A 22,191-nucleotide genomic window follows, 5' to 3' on the forward strand; every position below is an offset into this window, starting at 1 on the left:
CCGAAATAACTATGTTCGAATTTCGTGTACAGATATTGATCCGCATTATTCGCACTGTTTGGATATAAAATTGGATAATTTGTATCAATGTTATACGCAGACACAATTAGCAGATTAAATAATAATGTAAATTTCATTGTCGTTGAGATAACACTTCGTCACGAACTTTTTCACTACATGAAAAAACAATTTGTAATTTCAAACAAATAATTAATATAAAACTGCACAATAAAAACAATATAAAATTATTTTTTGTATAAAAAATATAATATGTATACGTATATGTATATCCAACTCAGTATACGAATTAATAAGAAATAACGTGATAAATCACTAACCAGTTTTGAAATAATATACTATCAGAAGAACAGGAAGGATGATGATAAAGTAATCGCGACAAATCATATAATATTCGTCATTCTAATATTAATTAACATATTTTCTATTATTCATAAATACTCTTAAATTAATACTGACAGAAGATAATATATAGCAATTAATAAATTATATTTATTAAAAATGTACTTTATTCTCAAACATAAATTTTAATATTTAAAATAATCGTGTATTTATATTTAATAAGAACAAGCTAGTCAATAAATTTCATAAATCGAGACAATATTCATTATTTACACAACACGTTCATATGAGACTTAAATCAACCCGTATAAAATATATTATATAATACACACAGTGTCCAAAATTCGCACTCGCGGAATGCAGTATGTGATTTCATAACAACATTAACAACTATAAATAATCTTTATGGAAATCTTTAGAAAAATAACAAAACATATATTATATAAAATATAATCTATATTATAGTTCTAATAAATCTAATTTTCTGTTGTGTAACAATTAATAAAAGACATAGATATTTTCACAAAAAGAAAAAATCATATAATATTATATAAAATATTATATGATATATAAAATATTCATTAGATACTATGCTATATCTGTAATTTAATTGATTACAAATTTTATATTATTATATATACATTATAAACTTAATATGTTAATATTACATAAATTTTTTATTATATATAGTATTATTTTATTACATAAAAATATGCATTTTATATTTACAGCATAAAAATATTTTGATTAAAAATCAAACTCTTCAGACACAGTGGCACAAAATTTTACTTTTCTAGTTTTTATCTTCAATTATTCCTCTTTGTTTAAAATAAAGCTCATGTTCCTTTGACGATCGTTTGTAAAATTTGTCTCTTGGATCTATTGCAGGCAGCAATGGACACTGCAAATTAGGAAGTTTTATAAAATATATATATATGTAACATACATTTTATACATATATATATATATTTTTCATTAATAATTTTATTTATTTATAATGAAATATATATATATATTTCATTATAAATAAATAAAATTAATAAAATACAATATTATTTATGCAATTATATAATAAGTAATTGTATGATAGTTTATAAAATAGTACAATAAAGTCAATAGTAACAATTACAAAAGATAAATGACATACCCCTGAATTCTTTCGCAATTCTAATGCTTTTGTCATGATTAGATTTAAATTCTTCTCTCTGTCTCCATGAGCAGGATGTGTTGATATCCATGGAAATTCTGGAGGTAATGTATGCATTTCTGTAAGTATCCTCATTGTAGCCCAAAATACAACAGCTTCACGAATATCAATACAAGCCTGTATAAAGAATAGATAAATAATGGATACTAATTCATACATAACAGTTAATTTTCGTATGAATGCATATAAACAGTAATAATAAAATGTAAAATATAATATTGGATTCTATTATGCCATTGTATAACATACTTTTGCAGCCAGTTTAAGTCCTACTTCATCAGCTTCATTCTCCAAAACTCTACTGAATGGAAGATTGTACATGACATTCACAATTCGTTCCACTATCATATGAATTATAGCAGCTGCCATATCAGGAAATAATGCCCAAATTAATAATATAGGTATTACTATCAAAAAGTCCCATAACAGTTGATCCGATAGAGACTCAAGCTATTGATAAAAAAAAATCAGCGATTACTTATATTTTATAAACATATTTTATATTTTATATTTTATAAAAAATATTCGTGTTACTTACGGAATGTGATAGCAACGAATGAGCCATTTCATGGGCTAAAATAATACCTAATTGGTCGTCATTTTCAATAATTTTTAAAATGTCTAAAGATATAAAGATATTTCCACCCTACGAAGTAAAAGAAATAAAGACAAAGAAAGCAAAGTAAAAATAGTTTTTTATAGCTAATACATTGCTGCATAATATTGATAATATGCGTACCGGCAAGATATACGAGTTTGTTAATGGTGTACTAATAACAGTTAGAGTCCACTGTGTATCTCTCATTGATTTTAAATCTCCATTAGCTATACGAATTTGTTCAATCACTCTTATGAGTCTTCTGTAAGCTGGATGAGAATGTGGTACTAAATCTTCTTTATGAAGTTCTAAATGCTGAGCGAAATGTAAGAATAATAATTATATTACATAATATAACTTTTAGAATATTTCTTACAGACATCTGTGAAGGTTTTAAAATATTTTTTTACATTACGATATTTACGTAAGTAAATAATAGTCATAATTAATGGATTATTATGGCTATATTATTTACTTACAGCTTCAAGAACCATTTTTCCTAATTTCTTCTCTTGCTCCCGGTTAAAAATTATAAATCTCGAACGTTGTGTCAATGGATCAGTTTTAAGATGAGTTATGTAGTAAAGAGTCAATATAAGGCTATACAGTCCAAAACAACCTTGTAAAAAATAAAAATATAGATAAAATATAGCATATCATTCTAATTTAGTAATCGCTAAAGATCTTACCTAGAAATACATTGCTTTTTTGCCTAAACCATTGCTTATATTCCTCTTTCTCTGTCCCAGACTTGCGTCTCCACCATTTCTTCATACTGCGTCCCATGATTAACGCACCAAAACGTAAGATAGGACGCAAAAGCATAGCCATTAATGGTGGGACATGCAAGTTTTGTGTAGTACGAAAGCCATATTTTTGCAATTTTAAGTACTGTGGCTTTCTATGATCAGTTTTATCTTGAATGAGAGATCTCTTATATGTCCAGGTACGATGGCAAGTTCTTACAGAGCAAATAACAAAATGACTCTGCTGAAGATTTTTCTGACATAAACTTCTTGATATAGCAAGCATACTGACAGAGAATAAAGCCTAAGAGGAACAATATAATATATCCACAATGGAAACAAAAATATAGTCTATCACAAAATATGAAGTTGTAGGAGTATAAATAATTAATTATATACAATTTACAAATACTATCATTAAGAACAGTTTGATATTAATATTATAACTGTTCATTAAAATCTATTTGTTGTTAATGTTTCAGTGTGAAATAGATCACTTCTTTTAAGAAAGATATTATTGTCAGACACAATTAAGTCAATTACTGTAAATTCTTACAAGCTATTAATAAAGCTTGTTTTTATTGTCCAATATCATCTGTCAGATTGAATTTAATTCGCAGCTTTGCCTTATTCAATGGATCAATTATATCATTCTTGTTTTAGTCCAGAATAATTGGCAAGGAATAAATTATCTCCTTTGAGAAAAATATTACTGTTAGACGTCATTGTAAATTCTTACAAGCTATCAATGTTTTTTTCCAATATTATCTATCAAACTGAATTTAATTTATAGTTTTGCTTTATTTGACTCACTGAATCAATACTGTCCTTATTTTAGTCCAGGATAATTATTTCAAGATTATGACTTACTGCATGTATTTGTCAAAAGTTTCAAGATATGATTGGAGTAACGAAAAGCTGAAAATGGAAAAAGATATTGATACCAAATTCATGAAAAAAATTTTATTTGCATTCGTCTATATTACAGATTAAAACATAGATATATATGTATATGTTAGTACAATATAATCACATTGTCATTAGTCACATAAATCATTATCATACCCAATATAATCTAATCCAAGTGGGATTTCTCATGATTATTCAGTTATGTAAGGTGACAGAGTAAATATTTAGTTTGATCTGCTCCTCTTAAAATTTGAAGTAGAAATGCATCAATTAATTAAAATTAGAATTTGAAAAATAAAAATTGTCTTACGATAGTATAAAAACATATAAGTCCTAAAAGTGACAATTGTGAAGGTTAGGAAATCTAACGAAATACAGCGACGTGAGCTGACATGAGCATGCGCCGTGATATTAAAAAAAGTTTACGCAAAAATACAATACATCGATTGAATGTATTTTTATCGAAATGTAAGTGGAACGGGTCAAACTGACATTTATCTCTCATATGATTTATTTTCTTTTTAGCAGTTATATGAATATAAATATATATATATATATATATATATATATGTGTGTGTGTATGTAGTATTTATATTTATATGACTTCTCCACTTAAATCTTTATCTATATAGGAACGTATAAAAATTTGTTTTAAATTCAAAATATTTTAGAATCTGCATTTTTTATTAAACAATAATATTGTTTATGAAAATAATTCAATTTAATAATTCAATTTAAATTTGTTTCAATATGTTTAAATTAAAAAAATATGGCCCGCTTCAGAACACGCTTTATAAGTATTATATATGTACAAAAAGATGTCAGCAAGTCAAGATTCTATAATACAATAGTTAAATGTAATATATAAAACTATTGCGCGAAAAATTATATTGAAAAATAGTAATTTAACAAAGATAAAGTTGTGTGATTTTCACGAAAACATAAATCAATAATATTTTTATATACTTTCTCCTTCTTCCTTTTTTGATTTTTCCTCTCCTGCTTTACAAATGCTATTTGATGTGTAAAAAATACAACATATATAGAGCAGTATTTACAGCTAGATCAATCTTATATATACTTGGAACGAAATCGCCTTAAGTAAAACGATTAACTTATTATTAAAGATCTGAAATCACCTTCCGTTGTCACGCGCGATTTATACTAGTCACAGTACTTCGACCATTCATAAGACAATTTTAAATATATAAAATCAAGTTACCAATATTATTCGCAACAGCGAGATTGAAAGAACATATAAATTTAATTTAGAGATATGTACTCCGGGAGAGCTTTCGCAAGGTGTAAAATGGCGAGAAGTCTCGTCACTTCACAGTTCATACAATACATCCATACACACCACGCGCGCGCGCCCAAAGTGACACTCAGGGCACCCAGGCTCAATCAAGCACGGGCTTGTGAAGGTGCAAGCGTACGTGTGTCCGTGTAGAGGTGCGCGCTTTTCTATTCGCGCGTGCGACGTGTGTGTATGTGTGTGTGTGTGTGTAAACGCTACTTCGAGCGAGCGCGTGTGTGCGTCCATCATGAGTCATAGAACCCGTGGTCGCCTCTCTCCGGTTGCGTTTCGTGATTAAGCTTCCCTCGCGTCGACGGGCGACGACAGCGGAAGTGCGACTGTGATCCCGGGAGCACGTGGGAAAATCGCTCTCGTATCCCGGCGAGGCTCATCGCCCTGTCACCGTTGTTACCGCTGTTGCTGCCGCTAGAGAAGATGGCTCTGGCGGCCGGTAATCGCGTCCCTTCGATCGCTGTCACCATCGCGTGCACCTAGCTAGTGTGCGTGGCTGGCTTCCCTCCTCCCGTACTCCCGTTACCATCCCCTTGTACGTTTACTCCACGCGGGATCTTCTCAAGTATTCGGGTGATTCGCTCGCCCGTTACTCGTCTTCTTTCTTTGTGATTTTCCTCGACTATTTCAATTGCAATGTGTGATTGTAAGACCCTCTGGAGAACATCAACCCCGAGATGGACCTCCGTAGCGATTGTGGCTCATAGAAATTCCCGAGGGCGTTAAGGCAATAGGAGAGAGAGAGACGATCGAGAGTAGTGCGTGGATGCACGTGGATGTTTTGTATTCATTTGACTTCCTCTTTTTCACACGTTAAGCATCTCGAAAGGTGAGTTATACATATTGTCTATCTAGTTGCTCATTTGTGTTTTTGCACCTTGTAAAGTTTTTTTTTTGTCGGAAGATTGTTGTGGATGATACAGATTTCATTATTAAATCTCTTTACCAGTTGTATATTCTTGTTTTTTTTATTTTTCAAGTAAATATATATATATGTTTATAGAGAAAATATAAGATGGGAGAAATTTAAACAAAGAGACTTACTTATAATGGATATCTCACATTAGTGTGATTGTTGTGTGACTAAAATATTTATCTGTTTTCAGTTACCTTGTTGTTACCGAATAGAAATCCAGTGAATAAAATCATGGATCAAACAAGAAATAGACCGAGTAGACCACGATTGCGGTCTCATGGTAACTCTGCTAGGATACTTGTGTTCGATCAAAATGAAACTGAAGAAACTGCCAGTAACGTGGAAACAGAATTGCACAAACGTCCAATACCACCAAAATTGGAAAGCAAGGAAGCTCCAGTTCGGCCTGGTTAATAAGACTTTATTTTATATTAATTTGCATTAATTAAATATTGTTTGCATGCTCATGAAATAATTTATTTCATCAGGTTTTATATATATTACATCAAAATTATATGATTTTAGTTAGTGGAGAGTTATCGAATCTAGTTCGGATGAGAAATTCTGCGATAGGAAAGTCAGCACCTTCTCTATCAGTTCATGTGGTTAGTATATATTGATTAATATAAGCACATATTTTTTTATATACTTGCTATCAACATTTATTATTGTAGCGTGATTTCAACATTTCTCGTCGTGCTGCTAAAGCAGCTCATCGCAAATCTCTTATAACAACGACTTCACCTACTTTACCACGTTGCCATTCACCTTTGTCAGGTATATCATTTTTATATTCTTTTAATTATCTTTTAATCTTTTTATATCTTCTAATTATCTTTTAAAGAAATATTTCTTCTTTTTCATCATCTGAGATACAGAGATGTTTTTATAAAATAGTTAAACAATGTAAACACAATACATGTGATTTTGTTAGACTTAGAACATATTGAAATATTTCCATATCCTATCATCTAGTGTCCTTAATAAATTAGATTTTTTAAAAATTCTGCATCTTAGCACAAATTTCTGCATCTTACACTTAGTGGAAAGAGATTTTTTTATTGTTTACTTGATTATATTCAACGATATAGCAGATTAATTTTTTTCTACTGCTTGTTTCCCGGTATAGCATTCGTCCCGATTGTAGGCAGTCCCCTAGAGAGTCCTAGGATGTCATCCAGTCCACACTTTGCTTTTACTCCAATTAAAAGGTACCTACTCTACACTTATACTATTTGTCTTAGAACATTTATATTAGTCCGATCTGATTGCTCAAGTAGGTAAGATGTCGTCATTGAAAGTGTTATATTTTCTGCGTATTATATAAATAAAAAAGAAAATGGTGAAACAAAAACTGCACTGTGTCAAGTTCATGAAAAAAAATAGAAGTCTGATAAGGAAATGTTTGTAAGTTTTCATATAATATATATATTGAAACTTTAGGCAATGTTTTAATATCTTTTTATAATTTATTAATTTGTATAAACTCTCTTGAAAAGATGTTATTAAACGAATATAATATTGTGATATTCAAGAATTGGCGGAGGTGCTACAGGAACTGGAGATGGTAGAAGATGGTCAGTTGCTAGTTTGCCGTCTAGTGGCTATGGAACAACACCTGGCTCCAGTAATGTTTCGGTAGATTGATTAGTATGCACTGAATATTTCCTGTCTGTGCTAATCATGATTATAATTTGTCATTTGTATTCTATTAGTCACAATACTCGAGCCAAGAACGTTTGCATCAACTGCCAAATGTTCCCACTAAGGACGAACTACGCATGTTATCTTGCCATTTCTCCAAGCCCGGGACACCATGCTCCTCACATCCAGGCTTCCCAGGTTCTAGCATATCTAGTATTCCGGGTAGTGCGTCTCTTAGCCTTGAAGAAGAAGGCCGTCGGTCACCGTTACATCGTCCACGTTCCCGAAGTTTGAGGTACATTTCACAACTATGTAAATGATTGTGTATACAATCTCTTTATAAAATCTCTTTAATAATAGTTATTCAACGATTTTTAATTGACATTAAATTATGTTTAATAAATAAACTGACAAATATAAAATATATTAATTTGTAATTTTTATGCAATTGCAGCAGTCCAAGTCGATCACCTGTTCTTGACAGTGAAATTGTTATGATGAATACTTTGTATAAAGAAAGATTTCCAAAGGTATTATCGCGATTAATTATGTTCATTATTAATGAATGTTTATCAAAATAATCGATTATATTATACTAATTAACATTTTCAGGCAACACAACAAATGGAAGAGCGACTGACCAATTTTATTAATGAAAACAAAGAAATAGATGAATACGAGATAGTGGCCAATATGACGCAAGATTCATTACCAATTTTACGCTTTGTACATCATCAAGTAATCGAAATGGCTAGAGATTGCTTACAGAAATCTCAGGAAAAATTAATTACAACGAGATACTTTTATGAGATGAGTGAAAATCTGGAACATCTGTTAATGGAGGTACGCATATATTATGACTTCATTGAAACATATAATAATTACTGCAATTCTTTTACAGACAAAAGATAAATCTTTAGAGGCGGCAACAAGGCTAACAGGATTAATAAAGAAGCTACTATTAGTTATATCGCGTCCTGCTCGCTTATTAGAATGCTTGGAATTCGATCCCGAGGAATTTTATCATTTACTCGAACAAGCGGAAGGCCAAGCTAAAATCAATGCCGGAATAAAAGCTGATATTCCTCAATATATTATTACAAAACTATCATTAAATAGAGATCCTATTTCTGGTATGTATTTTTATTTTTTAAATCAACGCAATGTGTGTGTGTGTGTGTGTGTGTGTGTGTGTGTGTGTATTTCTCAAATAAATTATTAAATCTTCTTATATGAACTTGCTACAGAGTTACAAGAAGACTTAAATAAATTGGAGGATTCGGCGAGTTCTAGCGATAGTAATTTACAAGTAACATCGAGTCCAAATAAAGATGATGACAAATGTCAACGTATTCCATGTGAAAGTGATTATGAAGTATTGAAGCTCATTAGCAATGGCGCATATGGTGCAGTCTATTTGGTTAAAGAAAAGACCACCCGACAGAGATTCGCTATGAAGAAAATTAATAAGAATAATTTAATGCTGCGAAATCAAGTGGAACAAGTGTTTGCCGAGAGAGATATAATGAGCTTCACAGATAATCCATTTGTTGTCTCTATGTACTGTAGTTTTGAAACTAAGGTATGCCTGATATTTTTCATTTGCATTACAAATTTTACGAAGTGAGCTATAAAATTATTAACAATTGTATATTTTTTCAGAAACATTTATGCTTAGTAATGGAATATGTAGAGGGAGGAGATTGCGCGAATCTTTTAAAAAATATAGGTCCACTGCCACCAGATATGGCAAGATTTTATTTCGCAGAGACTGTCTTGGCTGTTGAATATTTACACAGTTATGGCATTGTACATCGGGATTTGAAGCCTGATAAGTAAGATAAAATAGAAAAAGAACATACGTTAGATTGTTCTTTTCAACTAAACTTTTTGTACTAATTCATTTTCTCTATTTTTCTCTTACGTTGAAAAGAAAAGAAGGTGAATAATGCAAAAAGTTTAGTTAAAAAGAACAAACCAATTGAATATATACAAACAAAATACTAATAATTACAAATTATTTTTTTTTTAGTTTACTCATCACTGCCCTGGGACACATCAAGCTTACTGACTTTGGCCTCAGTAAAATGGGTCTAATGTCCTGTAAGTAGGAAAGTTTTAATTGTAATATAATTATTCATTAAATGAATAATAATAATTGTTCGTTTTTAATTTCAAGTGGCAACAAATCTATACGAGGGCTATATCGATCGAGATACACGGCAGTTCTCAGACAAGCAAGTATTTGGCACGCCAGAGTACATTGCCCCGGAAGTTATATTACGTCAGGGTTATGGTAAACCGGTTGACTGGTGGTCCATGGGTATTATATTGTACGAATTTCTAATTGGCTGTGTTCCATTCTTTGGTGAAACACCCGAAGAATTATTTGCTCATACAGTGAACGGTAATTTTTGCTTTATTCTTTTCGACTCAGCTCTTAATAACTGGAATATCCTCTGAAGTATCTTGTAAGCAGATATATCATATGATAAATGATAAAATTTTATTTGTTAGATGATATTGAATGGCCAGATGAAGATGACTGGCTTGTTCAACCCGAGGCAAAGGATATTATAACGGCTCTTCTACATCAGAGTCCTAGGGATCGTTTGGGAACTGGTGGATCGCACGAAGTCAAGGAACATCCATATTTTTATGGAGTAAATTGGAACAGCTTACTTAGACAAAAAGCTGAGTTTGTGCCACAATTAGTTAACGACGAAGATACAAGTTACTTTGATAGTAAGTATCAAAGATATTGTGATGTTATATACTAGTATACCATTATAATGTTTTACTCTATCTATGAATATTTATATATTGCTACATTCTATCTCAAATAGTTATAATAGTAGTTTAATTTTCTATTTTGTTTCTCAATTCCTTGTAACATTTCAGCTCGTATGGATAGGTATAATCACGACATAGGCGATGATACAGATGATACTGATGATTCTCCCTTATTCGGATCGTTCTCCTCTTATTCGCCTCAATCACGCAAGATCTCGCAAACGCGTCCACCTCAGTTCAGCTCAGATGCAGAATCGGACGCTTCCAAGAAACTGTTCCGTACTGAATTTGAAGGCACATTCGCGCAATTATCTCTTGGATCGATCGCGTCGTCAATCGCGCCGCCATCCAAACTGGCCGATCCACAATCCGCACAATCATCTGAAAAACATCGTCCGCTTTCCTCGTCGGTAAAGAATAGTTCCTGCGCTGAGAATCAAACCAGAACTGACAAACTCAACACCACGTCGTCATCCTGCGTGACTTCCGGTACTACGATTTCATCGAGCAACGAGCCGCAGCTATCAATCATTAAAAATACTCAGACGGAAAGAACATCAATTAATCTGAGTACACCCGATTCTTCGCAAACCGAGTCCGAGGATATTAGCCCTCAGATCCAGAGAAAGCGACACACACATTCCCGTGATAAGCTGCCCAGGTTCAGTATATCCGTTGATGATGAACACATGTGAGTCATTCAGTCTCATTCTCACAACAACACAGTTTTCTTTTTCTCTCTTTTCCTCTTAATTCAATTTGCTTTTATACACATTTCCAATTTCTACATAACTTCAATTCATGCATATTTTATAGTTTTTATTTTACTATATTAACGCATAATTTGTATAATAATCAATGTAGTTATTATACATAACTTTTGCATTTCATAAATTTGTGATTCATTTAAGCGTTAGATAATTTTGAAACTAATATTTATAAAATTATAATCTTTTGACTCTCATGTCGGATTCAATCTCTCTCTTCACTTCCTTTCAATAACTCATTATTTTTCTTTCTTTCTCTATATTTTTTAGTTTAATTTTTCAATTTTCATACATTTCTATAATTTCTACATAATATACATTACAATTTTTTATTTTACTTTATAGTTTTTATTTTCTAATATTGACGTAATTTATATATCAATCGATTAATCATATGCATTTAATATAGCTCTGATTCATTTAATGATTATCTAGAAAGTATTCAATATTGTAAAATTATAATTTTTTTACTCACAGGTTGGATCTCGCAGCAGCAAATAAAGACGTGGAGGAAAGCAAGCACGATTCCAGCACTGATTCCTTTGAGTCTTTCAGCGCTATATCTATTTTACCATCCGCCCGACAGAAATCTCGATCTGTCATAAAATCTGCCTCAACTAGTGGACTTTCGTTAGTGATTCCAACCAGCGATTTCGCTTGTATGTATTTCTCAAGAATACATAATCGAGAAAAATGCTATTTCGTTTTAGTATATAGACTGGATTTGCATCAAGCTTTTTTTTCTCTAGTAATCGTTTAACTGGTCGAATACGAGATTTATAGAGGGAAAAGCTTGTTGCGAATTTTATTTTTATTATACCTGGATCGAACAATATTTTTTGCTTTTCAATGGAGCGATTTAATTATTTCTGATTTAAAATATATATTCTCTTAGATGATGCGCCGCTGAATGTTCAACCTATTGAATCGCCTGGTGGATCATCAACTGCATCTTCGAGAGATACTTCCCCTTGTCGCGAGCTAAGTCCTCTCGTAACTAGTTTGAAACCGCCCATTATCATCCGTCGAGGACCATGTGGCTTTGGTTTTACTGTGCACACTATTAGGGTTTACTATGGCGACAGTGATTTTTACACTATGCATCATCTAGTAATGGTATGTATAAATAAATATCACGTTAAATATCTATTTTGTTCAAAAAATGCTACTTTATAACATTCTTCATGAACTCTGCAGCATTTTTATATACTAATTTTTACATCATTGTCTCTGCTTGAATTTAATAGTCTGACTAATTACATCTTACTCTTAATTAAGTGAAAATTATTAATTATTTCTTATTTAAAGATATTATTAATTCTACATAAACATATTATGTCAGTATTTTTTGAAATTTTATGTTTTATTCAACATTAATTGCTTTTAAGTGCTATTATTATAGTTCTGTATTCTATTCTATATATTTCTAAATCTATTGTATCTATTCTTATTATATGTTATATAATTTTTTTTCTGTTATTGTCTGTTTCATCTACAAATCTTAAGTACTATATTTTTCTTTATCGAAAAATAACTTTATACTTCTTTCGAAAATATTTATAATTCTATTTATATTTTATATATAAATTACTTTTTTATAATAGGAAGTCGAACAGTCCAGCCCGGCATTCGAAGCTGGTTTAAGACCTGGTGATCTGATAACGCATATAAATGGTGAACCGGTGCAGGGTCTGTATCATACCCAGGTTTTGCAGCTAATGTTAAGCGGTGGTGACCACGTAACGTTACGTAGTACGCCGTTGGAGAACACCAGCATCAAGACCGGCGGTAGAAAGCGTGACCTTGCGCAAAGTAAATTAGCGCGCCGAACGTTGCATAAGCAACGAAAGCAAAAGCGGGATCATTCAGACAAGAAACGGAAAACGTCTCTTTTTAAGAGAATAAGTTCCAAACGGGCGAGCGTAGAGATGCAGCAGGTACACTGAGAAATTTCGTTTGTACACAACATATTATTGAATGCGAATTATTGCTTTATGACATTCGTAACTCTGTATTAGAATATTCTATATTAGATTATTTATCACGATATTCGGTTGTGCGATATATTTAATATTAATGTCAATTTTGCACAGCGATCTCAATACATACAGAAGACCTATGTTCATTCTTTACACGCTATTGCAAAAAAATAGAACCAAAGAAACTTCAAAGAAGCTTAAAGCACCAGCATATACGCGAGAACACATTGATTACGTTAAGTGCATTTTCTTTTGCAGCCGTTAACTATCAGTTGTCCATTGTCAGCACCCATTTTGTCCAGCGACAGCAAACCTCCACTTATGGTATGATTTCTTATACATTCGTTCATCTTTCCCATTGATCTCCATTGATATCGTTTCTGTTCGCTGCGTCGTTCTGTTAACAACATGTATTTCTTATGCGATTACACAGCTTTTGAATGGCTATTACACACTCCGCAAAGAATTATTGCATTGCGTTTGAAAATGTTTATACAACACTCACGATTGCCAATTATTAACAATGCATAAAGTTGTCCGAATTATTGGATTAACTCGTTTCACAAAACGAGATGTTCCATGAGAAGAAAGACTTTCGTGTTTTTGTATTGATAAATTTTGTCATAAATTTTGCAGATGGCTGCAGGAATTTGCTCTCCTTCAATGGTCACGCCTAGTCGATCATTTCAGTCGTTTACTCGCTCGCAAGAGACGTCACCGTACTTTACAGCGTGCTCGAAATCCGTTTGCAGCCCGTCCCCGCCGACGAATCGCGCCAATACGGATTCTTATCATTCTACTGGAAACTCAAGTCCGTGCTCAAGTCCGAATTCCTCGTCCCCGGGCTCGAATACGTCAGTGGGCAATCTGTCAGGTATCTCGAACCAGTCGCATTATCAACGCCCCAGCACTCTTCACGGCCTCAAGCACAAATTACACACGGCTGCGAAGAACATTCATTCGCCGAATCGCAGGAAGTCCGTGGGCCACATACCGTTATCGCCATTGGCCAGGACACCGAGTCCATCGCCGATTCCTGCAAGTCCGACGAGAAGCCCAAGCCCGTTAGCGTTCCCCACGGGTCATCAACCTGGTAGTTCCAACACTACGCAATCGTATAGTCCAGGTATGAAAAAGAAAAAATAGTGCAATTATATAATTTAACTTTATTGCGGTAATTATTTGTATGAATCATGCTTTTGCATTTCTCGAAATTGGCAGTCAAAATAAAAGTAGATAAACAAATAAATAATAAATATGAATGCGAATTATAGAAAAGGATATGCACTTGACTAAAATATTAATTTAAAAAATTTGTTTAAAAAAATTAATCGTTTCCCGTACATTTTGAGCTGTATAAAATAATTTTTTGAGTGTTTGAATGTCCAAATATAAAAAAAAGGAATTGAATAATTACGTCATGATCTGGTTTTTCAAAATAGGTAATAAAAAATAACTTTAAAAAATTAAATTTTTATTTTTTTTATTAGTTATTTAGTAATCGCTGCTTGTAGTTTTTATTTAAAACAAACAAAGAAAAACTGAATAAATTATTACAAGAAATGTGAGGTCAAATAGAATTAAAATCTTTGAGACATTCTCATGTAAAATTTTTTTATTTTTATGTTTTTTTTTGTAAACTGCATTTCTATAATTTTTAATTTTTTTAGAAAAGAATAGACTGATATATCATCGTTCAATGTTAAATAAATTTAATTTTATCAAAAGTTACGAAAACAACTGATTTTTTTCCAAATAAAATTTCGAAAACTTGGTTCTCATAATTTAAAAAGAATTTATTAAAAAAAATATTGATGATTAACTAATGTAACAAAATATAAATGTAAATTATGAGAAAAAAATAAGTCACACAAACATCTTGACACAGTTATGAGAGAAAACAATATAAAAATAGTTCTGTCCTATTTCTGCACATTTTCCTTAAATTCAAAAAAAATTATAAATATTAATAAAAGATTTATAACATATGTATATCTTTATAATATTTATAATATTGTTGAGTAATAATGTTGTGATGATTTTGCGATGTCAGGAGCATGTTTATCGACACCAAACAGCCAGAAGAAAGGTTACGGTCGTCCGAAATCCGCGGAGCCAGGTTCACCGCTGCTCCGACGAGCTCTCAGTCCTGATCGACTTCATCCGCGTTCGGCAGAGAATAAAACGTCGATATCGCCGCTGGCTAACACTGTGGTCAAAGTAACACCACGTGTGACTATCGCGCAGCAGTCCCACAACAGCAGTGATACTTGTTCGGACGAATCCAATGACAGTTTCAAGGAGGCCAACGAGAACACAAAGGGCGAGAAAAAAGTGCCAAGTGAACAAAAAGGGGACTACTCTAAATTGACTCATGGTATATCTATTAATTTAGGGAACGTAAGCATTTCAAATTCTTGCGGTAGTACGCAATTGCCACGGATAGCCGAAGAAAAGGATTCACCAACAGGCACCAAGAGCGATGATTACTCGTCGTCAAAGGAGATCAGCACGGAGAAAAGCGACAAGCAACAATCGACGTATAATAACAATCAGTCTGGTGACGTGGAGAAAACTCAGAACGATGAACGTCAAGCTGTCAGTGGCAGCAAAGTACCGCAATATAACGAAAAAGAGGAAACTGTCGTTCAACATGGTGTCCCGCAAGCGAGCGCACAACAAATAACCAGTGCCATGAATTTACAGAAAAACCTAGATCAGAGACATTGCCAGACTGGCGAGAGATCTGTTGCATCATCTACGTTGTTGCATAAAACGTTCACCGCCGAGCACAAAAACACCGGCAAAGGTAATATCGAAGCTCACCAAGAGATTAAGAAGGTATCTAAAAAGTACAAGGCTGATACCGGCGATGGCGCCCATTCAAGCATGCACGACAGCAACGTAGGATTGGGAAAAGATAAGAACTAATTAATATAATGTGCTTTTAAGTAAATTCTCTTGAAGCATCGATCTCCTCTATGCAGGGGAGAACTTTGAATTACCTGTGTGTTAATCAAATGTGAAATAAAGAGAAAGTTTTGCAAAGTTTGAATAGCTTTGTCGAATAGATACTAACGATCATATGAGAGATAAGAGACTAATCAAAAGGGAAAGCAAGAAAAAAGAAAGAAAGATCACAGATTTTTAATTTATATAGCTTTATGGAACTTCTATATTCAAACTTATAGGCTTCCGTCAAATGAATACCTGAAAGCGATTAAGATACTTATATATATTTCCGAGAAGGTTTTAATCTATTTCCGTAAAATATAATATTTGTCATATACAAAACACTGCAAACTTTCAAATAAATTTACACAGATGAGAAATACATTATTTTAATTGTGAAACGCAAGACTCAATGTTACTAACTGGAAATCACAAAATCGTATATCGAAGTTGTTCTAACAGTGAGACAATTGGAGTGATTTTATGCTTCGGGCTACAGTATTTACACGATCTCATTTACATTTATATCTAAATAATATTAGTAATATATACACACACACGTAATATATACACACATACTGTACACATGCGCGCGTGCGCGCGCACATACGCATACCTATACATTACAGCACATACATATACATACACACATTCACATATTATATACAATCAACATAGTATTCAATGGCTCGCATACAATATCTCGTACGCGAAATAGTTTTATAGGGTATTTATTTTTGGAGAAAGAGGGAAAAAAGCAAAGAGAATCTATGACGCTATTTTGTTGCGATGATTTATGTAATATACAAGATGATTCCGTTGCACGCAATTAGCGAAATTATAATTAAAGCAGTGATATATTTGTGACGAAAGTTAAGAAACTAAACAATACTCGTACAAATCATTAAATATATTTTATCTTTCTGCACTATGTATTTGTACTGTAATTGAATGTGAAAAAAATCTACTTCTTTACTCGATGAAATATATTTCTTGTTCATATTGTAGCACATTCAATTATATATATGCAAAAGAGATAAATATTTAACAACTCACGATAGAGCATTTTTTTGTTTCTTAATTTTTTCCATAAGTCCCTGTCTATGAAAAGATGCAATTAGTGTTTACATATAAACTCAGGTTTCTTGTCACGTATGACTGCTTAATTGATATTTTTCGTGAAGTCATCAAAACGTATACACTTACAATATAGATATTGGCACAGCAAAATCAAATCCTCTCGGAAGCATCTTGCATACATATAAATTATAGAGACAGCAGAGATTACGAAAGATTGGAGCTCGATATGCACTGCAACGCATTGAAATTTTAGTATTAGTTTATTAATTTATTGTACATAATATTGTACATTAGTCGCAATACATTTTAGTTAATAGAATGTTGTCATTGAAATATTTAGCACCAGCACATATTTTTGTTGTAATTGATTAAGCTCGAATTCATCTTTGCTCATTGTTAATAAAATCGATAAAAGGAAGTATGCTTTGGAGCTTTGCTGAAAAACAAGCTTTATCTCTGCCATAGGTACAACTCGTTCATATTGCACGGTGATTTGATACTTGTAATTTTATCGTAACTTTGTCAGCACTTAGTGTCCAATTAGCTAAAAATTAATTGTTTATTTTGCAAATAATAACGCGCGCTAACATTCGTAAAATTGTCAAATTTTCTAATAAATTATGTGATAAATGTGAATTTGTTTTTATTGCAGATTTTATTAATAATAAATTATTAATAAGATTAGATCGTTGGCATATTAATTAGTTGTTAATATTGACTAATGTTTAATAATACATCAATTATTGATGATTGATAGATATTAATAATATTAATGATTAATAGATATTAATAGATCCTGATGATTATCATTAATGATTGATGACATCACAAATTGATTAATATTATATTAATATTAACATTCTATTAATTAATTAATAGATTAAACATTAAGAAAAATATTTTAAGAAAAAATCGTTTATTATCTTAGAATTTGAAATCGGCTTAATTTGGCCTGAAATAATACTATTTAAATCTATAGACCGTCCAGTTATACGAATGTTAGCGCCCATATCACACTGCTCATAGCGATAAAGTTTACTCTAAATGTCCATGTTGCTCATTAGTTAAATAAAATGCGATACGATAATTTACCATGCGATAAAATTAAGCTTCTAGATGTAAGGATATTTAAAGTAAAGAATTGTGCTTGCGTTGAGCACTTTAGAGTGGATAACTCGTAGAGTCTCGAATTGAACGACTCTCTCAAAATATGATCCCATGCTATTCGTTTTTGTGTTGTTAATATGGTTTCTAAATTTTCACGGCATATATAATCGATTTCGATATATACGTATTGTACTTGTATGTTCAAGTTTTGCGTTAGTATTTATGTATTTAAATCTTTAATTCTGTTATAAAATGAAATCACACGGTTTTTGCAATTTCCTTTTCTCAGTTTGAATATTCTGAGATCGATTTATTCGACATATTCAATAACTCTCTTTGTGTCACTTTCACGATAAATCATAATGATTTAATAAGATCACTCTGTCGTAATGCGCTAACGATAATTAACATTAAACTAAATCAGAAGTAATTCTAACTTTAATTAAATCGTGCTTCGAATGTCGCCGTGCACTATGCATAAGACTTTACATCTCCGTCTTGTTTATACATTTTTGCACATTGTATATGTTACTGAATCACTGACTTGTTAATGTCAATATCCGTTATACATATATCTAGCTAAGATTTCAAAATTATTATTATTAAGTTTTAACGATTAAGATTCACGTGACTAAGTTTCCTGAATACACTGCGAGCCATATTATAATAATAAGAGAAACAAGCGGAGAATTTTTTTTCTCGACCTGTGTGAAATCGATGATTCATAAGTCTTAGTAAAATTATTTTATATTGTAAACATTTTTTTAATTCACCGTTGGTCTGATCACTTCCATTTATGATGAGTTTACTGTGTTTGGAAAATAAGTAGTTTTCACGTAGATAATTAATTTTATTTTTTCTAAATTTTAGGCAATTTGTTAATTACGTGTCAAAAAGAAAGGGAAATCATGATTAATTGACGCGTCTTTACAAATGTGAAGGTGGAAATATTTATTCTATTCAAATCGTATTTTTTATTGTCCCTTTATTGTAACGTAACACTGTAAAGGCGATTTTTTTTTCGAAGTGACGCGATCGATTATATCGGAAGTCCTAAGACTATAAAGGAAATGCTGGATGTTTCCGCGTAAATCTCGCATATAGTATGGTATGGCTAAATATCGTTTAAATAGGCTGTCGTAGTTATATAGTGTGTATGTTATTATATATCATAAACGAAATGTCATTGTTGTTTTTTGTTTGATTTGCGTAGAAACAGGAGAGGAGGGAGTCATCTTTATTATATCGTCACACTTAGATATGTAAGCGACATCACTAATCGGTATGAGATAAGCTGAAGAAAAGAGTGACTTCAACTTTTAATATTGCATGTGAATTCCTTCTCGTAAAAGCCAATTGTAGAGATTAAGGATGGAACGTATCATATAGTCTTTGCGAACGGAACGAGTGATTTCGTTGCGAATATGTGTGTATGTGTGTATGTATGCGGATGTGAATTTAATCTGTAATTTGTTGCGAAATTTTTTTTGAGTGAATTGCGACGTACGGAAATCAAGTCTGTGGCTGTTTTGTTAGGAACCAGAGAATTCTCGCGCATCAGACGACGCTAATAATTTGCAAAATTCATAGGATAACGTTAACGATTTTACAGTTTTATTTTACGATACTATTGGACAAAAATATGATGATCGTTAATTCATTCTCAGGTGCTCTCGTATTGTAAGTTTTACAGAATTGTTCCATTAGCTTCACAACGCCTCCCGTTGTGATACGAGAAAGCGCAAGAGAGCAAATCCGTTTGCTTTATTATTCCTTTTCTGTCTCTTTCTTTATTTTCTTTAAATATCAAAATTCTTAGAAAAAAATCGTTTGATTCTCTTCCTCCGTTTACCTGTGTTTGGCAGCTCGGTGATCAGAGAAGCGTCGACTATACGCGCACATTTTCTATTTGTATAATCGTCGAAAGCGAGCGAGAGATTGTACTCAACTGTGTGATTGTAACAAGATTCGAATTTGTATAAATGCCAATGATTTATTGCCTCGAATCTGCTATTGTTTAATTTGTCTACCTAATCTAGACATTATTATAATACTAATGTACTGCATGTTTATCATTTTCTTGTATTGTGTATGCATATTGCTTGTTCAGTGATATTTCGTCTTATCGTTGTTTATTTTTGTCGTCGCTCCCCCGACCTGCACGAATCACTAGAAATTTATCGCATCCATTTTTGTTGAATTATACATATCCATCGGGATCATTTCGTTCCAAAGGGCATATAATTTCTCTTATCTCTTGTCTCTCATGAACGCAACAACAATTCTTAATGGATTTCAGTCGCTCTATAAATAATGGTATGTCGCATCATTTTCCATATCAGAAATATGATTATGTTGAAATAACAGAATAAGTATAAGAGACTAACTTGTAACAGTTGTAAGGAGATAACGGCGGCTTAAAACATCCGATAAGAAGCACGCGCGCTTAACGATTTCATAAAAGAAATCGTGGTAGAGCTAATCAAGCGATATAATTCCTGCATCCTAAGACCCGAAGCCAATATCAGCATACATTTATCCACGGTGGAAAATATTTAAGATACCGCCACCGAGCACCGACCTAATTATACATGACACTTTGGTGCTTCGTGCTCGTTGCACGATTCGATCTTTTGGTATATATTGTTATTTGTATTCGTTTTCATAGCATTTTATTACGTTAACTATGACATTTTAATATTGATTATCAACGCGTTAATATATAAGTAATATTTCTGTAATATTATATTATAATATGTAATATTTCTGATATATTGCAATATTACTGCAATATTACTGTGATGTTACTGTGATATTGCGTGCTTTATGTGGGATGTTTAAATTCTAAACTTTCCTAACGCGGTGCTTGAAAAATCGTATCTCTGATGAAAATTATTTGAATTTTGATTTAAAAAAATTGTTATTGCGATAAAATAGAAAAAATTACGTAAAAAAATTTTCTTACTAACAAAAAATTTGACATGATGCGAGAAATTTTTTTTGTATGGCGATTACTCAAAATATGATTCTGATATCAGAGAGAAGCCTGAGAATTATAATATAATAGATGTGTTAGCTAACATCCGTTAGCAATACTTTTTCTTGATCAGGCAAGTGTCGGGAATTCCATATTATGGCATACCCTACTCTTTTCCGATCAGGCATTAGTCACGCATCAGATATTCTTGATTTAATTTCTGCTTGGAGTATTACTATATACATGTGTAAATTTCTAATACGATAAATTGCTTTTTTTTTAACACCATCAACGGCAAGGGGAGGATGACCATTTGCTTACAATTTCAATTGCACACACCACTCATATTAGCTGATGCCTAGTAATTTTTCACTGCTTTATCAATGAGAATATTTTATTTTTTAATTGACCAATTAGCAATGCATGTGCAATCGGAACCTTCCCGTCAATGGCAGTGATAACTCATCGTTCAGTAGTGTTTTGTTACTTGTCTGAGTACACTCGTGCGCTATTGTTTGCTGAGAAGTGAAATTGAATATACCATTATAATTGTCATCCTATTCATCATCATATATTTAGCTCAAAAGCATAACTGTTATCAATGTCTATATTTACTTCTGATTTTAACATTTGTCGGAAAAAAGTGTACGATACATAAATTTTTTCTTGCTCTTGTCCTCAATAAATACATACCCGGGAAAATATTTTTATATAAAATTATATAAAATTATATATAATTGTATATAATTGTATATAATTATATATAAATATATATAATTATATAATTGTATGCAATTATATATGTTTATATAATTATATTTCTAATTTAAATATATTTATATATATA

General features: G+C 31.9%; 3 protein-coding genes across 7 annotated transcripts in view; 1 reads left to right on the forward strand and 2 right to left on the reverse strand.

Moving 5' to 3' along the window:
- LOC108755630 (integrin alpha-PS3-like) overlaps window positions 1–137 on the reverse strand; it is a 6,887-nt gene extending 6,750 nt beyond the window's left edge. Inside the window, exon 1 of the mRNA XM_018498744.1 lies at window positions 97–137. Within this exon, the coding sequence (XP_018354246.1) occupies window positions 97–137 (41 nt within the window). The remainder of the gene's footprint in view (window positions 1–96) is intronic.
- Window positions 138–1,143: 1,006 nt separating this feature from the next.
- Window positions 1,144–4,080, reverse strand: LOC108755710 (metalloendopeptidase OMA1, mitochondrial-like). Of its 3 annotated transcripts, XM_018498899.1 has the most exons (10): window positions 3,977–4,080; window positions 3,725–3,829; window positions 3,468–3,606; window positions 2,855–3,215; window positions 2,645–2,784; window positions 2,307–2,480; window positions 2,106–2,213; window positions 1,817–2,017; window positions 1,508–1,684; window positions 1,144–1,261 (listed from the first exon to the last, which is right to left on the reverse strand). In XM_018498899.1, exons 4-10 carry the CDS (start codon window positions 3,195–3,197, stop codon window positions 1,154–1,156), a joined length of 1,251 nt encoding a protein of 416 aa, XP_018354401.1. In that variant the 5' UTR covers window positions 3,198–3,215; window positions 3,468–3,606; window positions 3,725–3,829; window positions 3,977–4,080; the 3' UTR covers window positions 1,144–1,153. The 3 variants fall into 3 exon arrangements, with proteins under 3 accessions (XP_018354401.1, XP_018354402.1, XP_018354403.1); XM_018498900.1 differs by lacking the exon at window positions 3,468–3,606; XM_018498901.1 differs by lacking the exons at window positions 3,468–3,606; window positions 3,725–3,829; window positions 3,977–4,080 and having other exon boundaries at window positions 2,855–3,270.
- Window positions 4,081–5,269: 1,189 nt separating this feature from the next.
- Window positions 5,270–17,098, forward strand: LOC108755691 (microtubule-associated serine/threonine-protein kinase 3). Of its 3 annotated transcripts, none has more exons than XM_018498849.1 (22): window positions 5,270–5,958; window positions 6,236–6,454; window positions 6,571–6,650; window positions 6,720–6,822; window positions 7,175–7,256; window positions 7,581–7,683; window positions 7,761–7,984; window positions 8,144–8,219; window positions 8,302–8,532; window positions 8,591–8,822; window positions 8,937–9,271; window positions 9,352–9,524; window positions 9,722–9,792; window positions 9,869–10,096; window positions 10,207–10,434; window positions 10,591–11,173; window positions 11,727–11,908; window positions 12,145–12,365; window positions 12,854–13,186; window positions 13,487–13,552; window positions 13,865–14,354; window positions 15,282–17,098. In XM_018498849.1, the coding sequence occupies exons 2-22, from the start codon at window positions 6,277–6,279 to the stop codon at window positions 16,157–16,159; spliced, it is 5,097 nt and encodes a 1,698-aa protein (XP_018354351.1). In that variant the 5' UTR covers window positions 5,270–5,958; window positions 6,236–6,276; the 3' UTR covers window positions 16,160–17,098. The 3 variants fall into 3 exon arrangements, with proteins under 3 accessions (XP_018354351.1, XP_018354352.1, XP_018354354.1); XM_018498850.1 differs by having other exon boundaries at window positions 10,591–11,143; XM_018498852.1 differs by lacking the exon at window positions 13,487–13,552.
- The last annotated feature ends 5,093 nt before the right edge of the window (window positions 17,099–22,191 follow it).

The sequence above is a fragment of the Trachymyrmex septentrionalis genome, unplaced genomic scaffold (assembly GCF_001594115.1).
Source record: "Trachymyrmex septentrionalis isolate Tsep2-gDNA-1 unplaced genomic scaffold, Tsep1.0 scaffold9, whole genome shotgun sequence".
Taxonomy (NCBI): domain Eukaryota; kingdom Metazoa; phylum Arthropoda; class Insecta; order Hymenoptera; family Formicidae; genus Trachymyrmex; species Trachymyrmex septentrionalis.